This window comes from Colobus angolensis, unplaced genomic scaffold (assembly GCF_000951035.1).
Source record: "Colobus angolensis palliatus isolate OR3802 unplaced genomic scaffold, Cang.pa_1.0 Scaffold112, whole genome shotgun sequence".
In the NCBI taxonomy this organism is placed as follows: Eukaryota; Metazoa; Chordata; class Mammalia; order Primates; family Cercopithecidae; genus Colobus; species Colobus angolensis.
In genome coordinates, this window is record NW_012112253.1 from 7,465,773 (window position 1) to 7,477,539 (window position 11,767).

Genomic DNA, 11,767 nt, shown 5'->3' on the forward strand with positions numbered 1-11,767 from the left:
TTCAAGATGGATGGTTTGGGTAGAAAGGAGTTTCTCTCCTCTTCTGGTTTTGAACAAAATGGCTGTGTGTTTATAATTTGTAAACAGTTCATCTCTCACTGAGTGTGTTACAGTTCCCAGAAGCATGGTCTGTCGTGTCTAACACACAACAGAAGCCAGAAGGGCTCAGTGGGTAAGACCTTTCTTCCAGCTCACTATGATGGGGAGTCACTCAGTGACTGTATGTCCTGGTCTATGACAAGCACATCTCAGTGGTAGAAGCTGATCTACACAGAGAAGAAACCAAGTGCTGTAATACATATGTGGATGTGCACTCAAAAAGTCTGAAAGCTGAAGATCCCTTTAGTTTACAAATCCCTTACAGAAGGAAGAATGAAAAGAGATGGACAAGGATGGAAAAATTTGCCCGTCTTTCCTAACAATAGAAGGGTTGTGTTAAGCAGGAGAGACATAAACAGAAGTCAAAATATCATTTTAGATTTATTCCTCTAGAAGATTTCATAGAAATATAAAATTGGGAAAGCAAAACCACCATGGTTATACTTGTCTATTAAAAAGTGCTATTAAAATACTAACATAAAAACATGTTAAGAACAAATTTTCCCTGGGGGGACTGAGGAAAACCCTAGTGCCAGTGCCCTCAATGTAGGACAAGTGGGCACAACTGGTATGGGTTGGGCCATGCTGAGATGAATGCAACAGCTCCCAGGCTTATCGCTGCGGATGCTGCCATTCCAACTCCTTCTTCAGTCATCCTTGCCCAGAAAGGTTTAAAGCACAGACCAAAGGGCTTTCTCTCCAGACCTTTAGGTGGCTCTTGAAGTACATCAGTGCTAGACTAGACCTTGACAACCACTGGTCTTGACTATGACCTGATTTTGCTGCCTGCCAGTCACTGAATACCGTGTTTCCATTCATCTTCTTGTTGGATACTCTCCTTTATTAGATGGGCCAAAGACACATGGTCACAGTTACTCCTAAAGGGTAGAGGACATCCTCTTCTACTGGTGGTTCATTTAAACAGGCTTGGCCAAACAGGAAGAAATCTTCCTTTCATCCAGGCCTGGTTTATAAATATTTAGAATTTTGCCTATGTGATGTTGTAATATAATAAGAAATGTATGTTTGTTCTTTGTCCCTGGTTCCTGGCACAAAGCTCCTAAAATTCCTGGAGTTTCCTAAGTGGTAAGAGAGATAGGAACATCTTTGCTATAATATTTGGTTTTGTCCTCACTTGCTAAAATAGCTCGAGCTAGAAAGGTGAGAGGAGCATCTTTTGCTATTCATAAAAAGCCCCTTTCAACCACACCTGGATTTCCGTTAATGAGGTGACTTTTGGAAAGCCTCTAATGATGGGGGAGCTGGTGGCTAGGGGAACCAACCATGTGATTAGAAGGTTAGAACTTTCAGTCCTCCCCAGCCCTGGCCTGCAGGGAAGGAATAGGGGGCCAGAGATTGACCTGAACACCAATGCCCAAAGATTTAGTCAATTATGCCTATGTAATGAAGCCTCCATAGAAACAAAAATACCATATTCTGGAAGCTTCTGGGTTGGTGAACACATGGAGGTGTTCTAGGGTGTGCCCAGAGAGGGTGTGGAGGTTTCACACCCATTCCCCCATCCATTGCCCTGTGCATTTCTTCTAATTGGCTGTTCCTGAGTTGTGTCCTTTGTAATAATCAGTAAATATTTCCTTACATTTTGTGAATCATTCTAGAAATTCATTGAATCCAAGAAAGGAGTTGTGGGAACCCCCACCTGATAGCTGGCCAGTCTGAAGAACAGGAGGCCTAGACTTGTAGTTATCACCTCATACAGGTTTAAAATAATTTCATTAATACTTCTGATTTTTTGGTAAAACATCCCATTATAAACCTTATTAACTTAGCTTTCCTTTGACAATATTCAATGATTTAATCATTCAGAAACCGCTAACATGAAGACATCAAGAAGAAACTTGCATCTGTGCAACCCCTTTTCTGAAAAAGGTCATTTTTCCTTTAAAAGTATTATAGTTGATTTTATTATTTTGCTATTAATGATCCTCTTAACACAACAAATAAGATTTACTTTGTAATCCACCCCATTTGCTACAAATGGGCAAAACCATCTGGTCCACTCAATTAATTTTAAGGCTCTTTGTATCATAGAGCCAGTGTCTTTGAATACATTCCTATTCAATGGGCATTTACATGGGATACTTACTCTCAAGGTTTCCCCTTTTGCCCTTTTCTCTCCACAAGCCTCCTACATGTTACCATCCCTCGCCCCAGATACCCACAGGTTAAGGGGATTGGAAGTCCATTAAGCTAGTAGCATTTCATTTGGCATTTCACTTGTTTCATTTTATTCCAGAAGGTTTGTCTGAAAGCGTAATGACAACAAAAGCAGCAGATTTGAGAGATTCTCCCAAGAGAAGGAAAAGGACAGATGTACACAGACATATAGCTGAAAACACTGCCAGGAACAGCTGGGAAAATGACAGGCACGGAAGTGGGTGACCACCCCACAGAGTGCAGACATGAGCCTAAAGAAACAGCAATTTCACTTGATTTACTTTTGACTTCCTAGGCTACCTTTTATCTATGAAGGGGAAGGCTAATCTTGGCTTGCATCTAATAAAAGGCCTCCTATAGTTATGCTTTTTATAACATTTCAATTATTCCTTCTATTTTACCCTTTTCAATGTCACTTTAAAAAATCTTAAAAATGGATATCCTTTAAAAAGTTACAATAATATTACTATACTGGTAACTCTATAATACAAAAAAAAAGCAGGGGGGGGGAGAGAGATTCGACCTGGAGGAATGCTATCTGTTGACAACACTAGTGTTTTTTTGTGTTCTTTCTTGAACATACGCACCTTGTCATCTTCATCCTCCTCGTCATCTATGTCTGTGCTCTCCTGAAAGGAAATCCCACAACGTGTTTATAAAAACATCAACTGAAATTAACAAATGCAAATTAGACACATTTTAAAGCTTGCCTACAGACTTTAAGCATTCATATTTTTGAAATGCATTATAACCTCTTAAAAAATAACTCTTTTAAAGTTCAGGGACACTGTGGCAGGACTCTAAGCAATAAGCATAATCTACATAAAACTGTTGACTATAAATAAAACTACTAGGCCAGTGCCCTTTGAAGGCAGCCAGCTTTAAAAATGCATTGCTGAGTTGTACTTTCTGTAAACAGTGTTGTTCTTATTCTGACAAATGAACCAACTGCTACGTTAAGGCTGAGAATACCATACTCCACTAGTGCTAGGCTCATTGTTATTATAATGACTGCTGTCTCCCTTTGGGGCCATTACTGAAACATTAGACAGTATAGAATGCATTAGTCTGAATATAATCAATCTTAAGAATAAGTTACAGGTTTCTCTGTGGCATTATTATTTTTGCTCTGGGTTTAGGGTTAGAAGGGGCAGGTGAGGGAAAGAAACTCAAGGCTCAGAGCTGGACTAAAGGGTGCCTGGTTTTAGCTCAGGTGCCACAGCACCAGCTGTACTGCTAATGGGCTTGTTTAATGTAAAAATCTTGGCTATTTAATGGCCAGAGTTTGATTATAGCACCACAATGTTTAAAAACTAGTATCTGTTGGTACATAATAAAACAGGGTCAGTAGTTTGGAAAGAAAGCTCAGTATTAGACAACAGGTTCTATTTTCAGCTTGAACACTTGCATTTCTGCTTAACCTTGCAAAGGTCAGGCATGCTGTTCACATGTCATTGTTCCAATAGTAAAAATAATTGTCAACATCATGTTCTTAAAAAGGAGTAACTCTGAAGTATCCAGAGAATACTCTGCTACATTCCATAAAACCATGGAGCAGTCATCAAGAAATTTCTTCAGGGCCAATATAGCCCTACCTTCTAGAATTCTCACAAGATGCAGTCAGCAGTTTGTGTGGTACTCATGGGTCATCTGGGGAACTAACCTATTCACAATTGGCAGCAAACATGTCTCATGAAAGCCAGTGGATAAACAGGAAGGTAATGAAAACAGGCTATGGGAGGGAAAAAAAACACTATAATTAGGAGAAGTCTTTAGCTTGGGACATGGTTCCATTAGTTTTTGCTTTGTGACTTTAAGCAAATCACTTTGTCATATGCACTGTAGTTTCATAAGACATAAAATGAAAATAGTTCTTGCCTTTTTCATAGTTGTATTATAGAACTAAATAATTATTTTCAATGTTTGATAAATAAAGGCTTTATACATACATACACACTTATGTGCACACAGGTATATTAATATGCACATGTATGCCAGTATATGTACATGCTCACACATACATGCACACATATGCACATACTATAAACACATATGATATACACAGTGTGCATATAAAACCTGCATAAACATTGTAAAAATGTTAGTTGACAACACAGATATTAGAGATCTTTCTTAGTAAAAATTTGCATTATCTATAACTCTGTGAAACCTAGTCCTTAAATGGATCTATTAAAGTCATTCATTTATTAGCTGGTTCTATTTTCTCACTGATATGTGTTCATGCCTATTGCATTAAATAATTAAAATCAAACAGAATAGAATTTTGAAATTGCCTGAAAGTAAATTTTGAAATTTTCCTTTTGCCACAGTACTCATTTTTCCCACTTTCCTTCCTTCCTAAGTGAAACCAGAAACCTCCCTTAAATTCATTATGAGGACATAAGGAAAAATAAACAAAAACAGTCAGGATTTGATTGACTCTTGGGAAACCAAATGTGAAGTTGATCTATCTAGAAAGGAAATTAATCAAGTCTCAGGACTTTAGATTTTTGTTTAAAAAACTTGGTTCTTGAATCTGGAATGCCTAGATTGCATCATTAAAGAAGAAAAAAAAAAAAGCCTACAAATACAAGTTCCTGGCCACTCAGAGCAGAAAAAGATCTTACAGGGTGCAGTGAGGGGGCCAGGCGCAGGAGAGTCAGAGTGGAAGTGAGATGAGTAGATGTGGAGAGATGTCTTTGAGAAAGGGTCTTGCTTTCTTCAACAAGACAGGAAGTTTGGGAATTTCCAGACAAATGTGGGCACCTGCAAATAGACGGGTCTAAGCCCACCCGCTCTCTGATTGCCCTGGGAGTTGACAAGCCTCTGGGAATCTCCTGAGCCTTCAAGCCAGAGAGAACACTGCATAAGATACCTTCATGGAAAGGCCAAAGTTAGCCCTGCAGAGCTCTCTGCATGCCCAGCAACGGCCCACAGAGCCAGCAAAGGTCTCATTAGTGATTGAGGAGATTGTTCACAGGAACTCAAGAGAGAATCATATGAGCACACAGACATGTGCTACCAGCATGGAAATAATAACCATGAACCAGAGACTCCCCTCAAGCAGGCCAAGACTCAGGAACATAAGATGCCACAGAAAGAAGACTCCAGATTACACATGATAGAAGACCTCCACTGCAAAACAAGTGCATTTGTAGGGCTGCCTGACATCTCAAACGAAATGGACTTGGGCCATGATTTGGTGGTGGTGGTAGTTTGTTGTTAATACATTTCTCGACAGTCAAATGTCAGAACTTCGAATGCTTGCTTACCTGGCTGTCCTGGATGCTGCTGACCTTGCCTTTCACAGGTCTGATGAAATTGTAGACAAAGATCAGCAACAATGCCAAAGGGATCATATATAGTTCAAAATTCCAGACAGTGATCAAAAACACCTGATTGAAAGACAAATAAGAACACATGACTGCTTCATAAAACATTAGGGGAGCAATCAAATTCCTACACATTGACATAAGGAGATTCAATTGGGCTATCTCTAGTCACTTTCAGAAACATTTTCAAACAGGTACACACACACACACACACACACAATGATCAACTCAGTTTTAGAACTGGTAGTATAGAAAGAGCTGGTTAGTCACACTCTGGAATAGACAGATACAGTAGCTTCATATCTGAAAAGCCCATGGATTTTAGTGTGCCAGAATTTATGGAAAGTAGTATGGAAAAAGTCCAAGGTCGCAAAGAGGCAGGCCACAGGCCAAATTTGGCCAAAAGTGAGGTTTATTTGAACAGGAGAAAGCCATTACTTTTTCAATTGGCTGCCAATATTGAAAAAATCCAAATATTTCAGAGAAAGACTTTAGATTTCCAAACGTTTGTTAAAATACTTAAAATCTACCAATTTTGAGACTATATGGGCATAAGAAAATGATTGGCTAACATTGTCTACATCAGAAAAGGTATTCTCTTAGCTGCCCAATCTCTGTCAATCTCTGAAATTTGTGACTCCTCACATAGAAAGGCAAGTGAGAATTTGAGACTGAGTCCAACTGCCTATGCTACAATGGTTACCAGAGACATGAATGCAAACGAGATGGTTCTACCTCCAAGAAACACACTAATTAGGATAAATAAGGTGAGAACACCTTTTAATTATGAGGCAGGAGTGAAATCTTGGGTAAATTACTTCAAAATTTGAGTCTCACTCTCTTTTCAAACTCACAGGTAGTCTAGAAGATGAAATAAGATAATTTGTGGTTATCAGCTGTCTGTAAGTGCTTGAAAAAGTCACTGCTATAACATATCAACTTAGAAAAGGCAAATTACTGCATCTTAAATATGAAATCTTCCTTTCCAAAAGCAATACTGTTTTATTGCTAAAAACTTTTTCTAACATTTGAAAATTTTCTCTTTGTGGCTATCATATATTGCTTTTATATTTTTGGTGTCCATTGTAAATAAAATTGCTTCTTCCATTATGTTTTTCAAACGTCATTATTTACATATAAAAGCAAATAATTTACATATATGTTTTTAACATTAGCAGCCTTACTGAATATTCTTTACTGTATCAAATAGTTTATTTCATTCCTGCGAGGTTTCTAAGAATATAGTCACATAATCTACAAATAAGGATCCTCTTCTGTTTCCTCTTTTTTATTTGTAACTTTGTTTTCTCTGCTTGATTTCACTACTCCTACAAAAAATTGTTAAACTGTTCAGAAGGACATCGTTGTTTAATTGTTGGCTTTAATGAAAATACTTCTAGAGTGATAAATAATATCACATTAAGAACACACACACAAACCATTTTTAATACCAGAAAATTTACATATAGGTGATCATTATTCTTTATATCTTTGAAATGTTTTATAAATACTCTTTCATATCTGTTACAAACATAATAAAAACATGTTTTAAACAAAAATTTGTCCAGCAATTTTAACAAGCGTATAATTTTTAAAATCAAGAATGGTTGGTAGCGAACTAACTGTTCTTTCAGTATCCTCTCAGATAAGGATGGATCTATCCTTTTCATTTAAAGACATCAATATGGTGATGTATTGTATTTGTAATTACATAATTTGAAGCAATCTTGTATTTCTGGGAGAAACGCCTTCACTGAGGTAAAACCGTGTTGTTGTATTTTATTTTCTAATACTTAAAGATGTTTTGCATAGACACTCATGTTACTTTTGTCAACCTTCCTCAGTCCTATTCCTCTCACTTCTAAAGGCAACCTTGTCCTAAATTTGACATGAATTTTTCTCACCTGAGGGCACCTTAGGTATATATTAGGAATAACAAACAAAATAAAAATGTTCCTATTGCTCTGCAAATATTTTAACCAATAGTATGTTTTATAGTTCTTTCCATGGTGTATATATAAGTCAAGTACATTTATTTTAACTAATATAGTTCCCATTCAAATGAATGCTCTGCAAGTTGTCGACTCTACTCCCTTATCAATGCAAACATGGGCTGAAATAGCGCTTTTATGTAATCAAATATATTAGTAATTTACATGAGGATTTGTGCCTTTAATGTTCAGTGTTCTACTTAAGAAATCATATTCTACCTTGAGTTAATACAGCTATTTCCTTGTGTTTTCTTCTAAAAGATAATTGTGTATGATCTTTATTCTGTCTCAGTTTTGGTTTTGTTTTCATTTTTTCTTTAACTCAGGCAATTCAATGTCAACTTTTACCTTATAGCCATCTTTTACAGCTAAATTCCTGTAACAATTCCCATTTTTCTCGTTAACCTACATTGCTACTTCTGTCAATATACCAAGTTCCCACATGAGTGTGTCTATTGTTTCTGAGCCCTCTCAATTCTCCATTGATATATTTTCCTATATTTTACCAAGACCACATTTTTAAACTATAATTTAGTAACCATACAATATCTGAGTGTCCAAGTCTCTTATTACACACTCAAAATGATCTTGGATATTTTTTCACCCTTTACTCTTCCACATGTATTTCAGAATTAATTTTTAAATTTCTATACAACTCAGAAAAATTAAGACTGAGATTGTCCTTATAATTTAAAGATAATTGGTATCTTGATATTGACATCTCATAATGATTATTTCTCTACATTCAGAACTTCTTTCAGGTATCTCAAAATATTTTATTGTTTTCACTGTACTAATTTTCCATGTTTTTTTTTTTAAGTAACTCCAAGTTACTTAAAACAGTTACTATTATAAACAGCAGTGGAACAATTTTAAAGTTTATCATTTAATTGGTTAATGCTGGGTACAGAAATACTAATTTTTATATATTGTTCACATTCTTTCTGAGCCCTCTTATTAGCTGTAAGAGACTGCAAATACATTCTTTTGTAGATCTGATGTAGAAAATCATATAAACGGCAAATCATGATGATTTTCCTTCACCTTCTTCTATTCTGTATGTTGCTTTTCTCCTAGTGCTAAACCTTTTTTTTTGATGTGTGAGTGTGAAATTTTTGAAATACTTTTTAGATCAATGAAAAAAAATCAAACCACACTGATTTCCTCCAGTGTGACTTGCTCCATCAACTTTCCTTTATTTAAAATTTTATAATATCAAATATATAATATTTTCCTATATTTTTCTATCTTTTCAAATGTTTCTTTTCTTATAAAATAAAACATAGCAAAAAGTAGAGCCAACAGTAATTTCTTTATTGGGTAAAGCTAGAGATTTTCCTATTTGTTACCTATTTCCCTTTCCCTATTAAGTTTTTTTGGGAATTGAGGGTTTTAACTATATACTAAGTGGTGGTTGTTTCTAAATGCTTGTCTACTGGGTAAATGGATTTTATTATTATTTTAAATTGCTAAATGTAACTTCAAGTAAGACGAGGCTGACATAAAGCTAGGGAGAAAAATCAGGACACATCATTTTAAATTTACTTTCTTCATTATAAAACTAAAAATGTCTTTGAAAAAATTACTTGAACAGCCACCAGTATTAAGGAGATGGTTGTGTGTAAACACCTCATTTGCCATAGCATTTGCGTCTATCAGGAATACTTAAGCAATCCTAGAAATGTTTTACAACAAAAATTGAGTTAATTTAAATATCACATTCAAATAACCTAAAACCCTTTTAGAGTGAGACCTTAGTGCCTTTAGATATATTTTTTAAATCAATGCATAATTCCCATTTCTGTAGAAAAGAACTGATTTCCTAACAAACATATCTTTCAGGAAAAGCAAATATAAACCCTAGAAAAATATTTTATTTTAGAAAAAGCCTAATTATCTGAGCATCTTCAAAGAAAGAAAGAGGGTTGTAACTTTGAAAGAAGGGATCAGATCTGCATGGAATTAATTAAAAATGTATCTTTGATCCAAGAGCAGCTGCAGTCATTCTGGTAGTACCAGTTGTATAAAACTCCAATGAAAATTTGACCATTACTTCTGAATGGAGGAAACAGGAATGCACTCAAGGACAACCAAGACCACTGGAGAGTGCAGTGGTACACTGAAAGGAGAGTGTAAGCAAAGGTTAACCCCAAATTCAGTATGTGAATGCCGCTAAAGTTGCTGGCATACATGGAGAGCACACTCAAAGCAGTCTAAGATCAAAGCTATCACCATAAGACATGTGACAAAGTTTGCATTTTGAGTCTAATAAAATTAAATGCTTTCTTTGTTTTTTTTTTGTAAAGTTATTTAGAAGAATGTAGCAGAATTTAGAGTCTCCACAACATAGAACTGCTGATGTCTAAGATACAATTCACAAACCACTCAATATACAGAGTCAAGAAAATGGAATCTATTTTCAAGCAAGAGGCAATCAAAAGATATCAACTCCAAGGTGAACGCTATGTTGAAATGATCAGAAATGAACTTTAAAACACCTATAAAAACCATGCTCAGTGAGGCAATGGAAAATAAACTCACCACGGGTAAAACAGTAAATATAAGCATAAAATGGAAACATTAAAAAATAACTGCCCAACTAAAAAATACAATATTAAACATTTAAAAAATCAATGGATATTTTTAGTAGCAAAATTAAGAATGAAAAAGTCAGCGACTATAAAGATATCAAGAGAAATCATCAAATATAAAAGACAGAAAATAATAGAAAAAAATTAACAGAAGGTCTGGAGACCGTAAAGATTTCAAAAATTCTAACATGGGTATTTGGAATTTCAGAAAAAAAAGAATGGGTAGAAAAATATTTAAAGAAGAATTGGCTGAATACTTTTCAAATATAGGAAAAGACAAAATGTACAGATTAAAGAAGTCCAGAGGACCTCAAGAGGAGTAGATTTAAAGAAATCCAGCTTTGGGGATAAATAGCATCACCATATTTCTGGAAAATAAAGATAATAAGAAAATGTTGATAAAAACTAGAGAGAAATGACATTATCATAAACACAACAATTTGAATCACCATAGATTTGTCATCAGAACCCATGGAGGCAAGGGGATAATACAATAGCATTTTTAAAGTGCAAAACGAAAACAAAACCAAAAACTTTAGACTCAGAATTCTATATCCAGTAAAAATATCCTATAAGAATGAAAGTTAAAGATTTAGATACAAGAAAATTAAAAGAATTTTTTATCAGTAGATATCTGCACATCACTAAATACTAAAGTAATTCTTCAAGGTGAGGAAAAAATGATACCAGATGGAAATGCAAACTTCAGGAAGAAATAAGTATCAGAAGTGATAGATACATAAGTAAATAGAAAATATTATTATTTCTTTTATTTTTCAGAATGTTTATAAATGGTTAAAGTAAAGCTTATAACATTATCCTGGTGAGGTGTATAATGTATTTAGGTGTGAAACTCAGGGAAACTAATATAAAGGAGGTTAGAGGTAGATGGACATTTAGACTTAGATAACATGTAATGTTTCTATGTTTTAGATGAAGCTATACAATATTAATCTTAAACTGACTGTGAAAAGTTAAGGGGAAAATATACAAACATACACCTTAATACTCAGAGCAACTACATAAAAAAGGCAGGGAGGAAAAATTGTAAAAGTAAACAGATAAATGGAAATCTAAAAGTCGAAAGAAGAGAAACAGAGGAGTAAGAAAGAGGTAAATATAAAATATTTAAAATCCAACAATACAAAAAATACATTAAATATTAATGAAATAAAACACTAAAAACAAAAAAGACAGAGATAAAATACACTGAATAACTGTGGCAAAAAAAAAAAAAAGGAAAAAATGGTAAAATACAACCTAATAGAACTGAACAATATATAAGTTTAATTATTTATCAAAAATGTCTTTGCTAAGAAAAATTTCGGGGCAAATGATTTCACTGTTGAATTCTATTCAACACTGAGAAAAGAAAGAGTATCACTTTGGAAAGAATACTTACCAACTATTTTATGAGGCCAGTATTACCCTAATAACAAAATCTGACAAAACTGTTACAAAGAAATAAAAATACAAATGACCAAATACGAACCTAGATGCAAAAAACTTCAAGAAAATAGTAGTCAATTAAATCAAGAAATATATGAAACTAAATTATAACCAAGTAGAATATGTT

General features: G+C 34.6%; 1 protein-coding gene across 2 annotated transcripts in view; it reads right to left on the reverse strand.

Moving 5' to 3' along the window:
- The window catches only part of MCTP2 (multiple C2 domains, transmembrane 2), a 194,614-nt gene that overhangs the window by 39,330 nt on the left and 143,517 nt on the right, over nt 1-11,767 (reverse strand). Inside the window, exons 17-18 of one of the 2 annotated variants that reach the window (XM_011957951.1) lie at nt 5,550-5,672; nt 2,865-2,906 (exon numbers count right to left, since the gene is read on the reverse strand). The exons of the other annotated variant lie outside the window; for it this stretch is intronic. Coding sequence (XP_011813341.1) covers nt 2,865-2,906; nt 5,550-5,672 — 165 coding nt within the window. The remainder of the gene's footprint in view (nt 1-2,864; nt 2,907-5,549; nt 5,673-11,767) is intronic. 2 annotated transcript variants of the gene reach the window in all.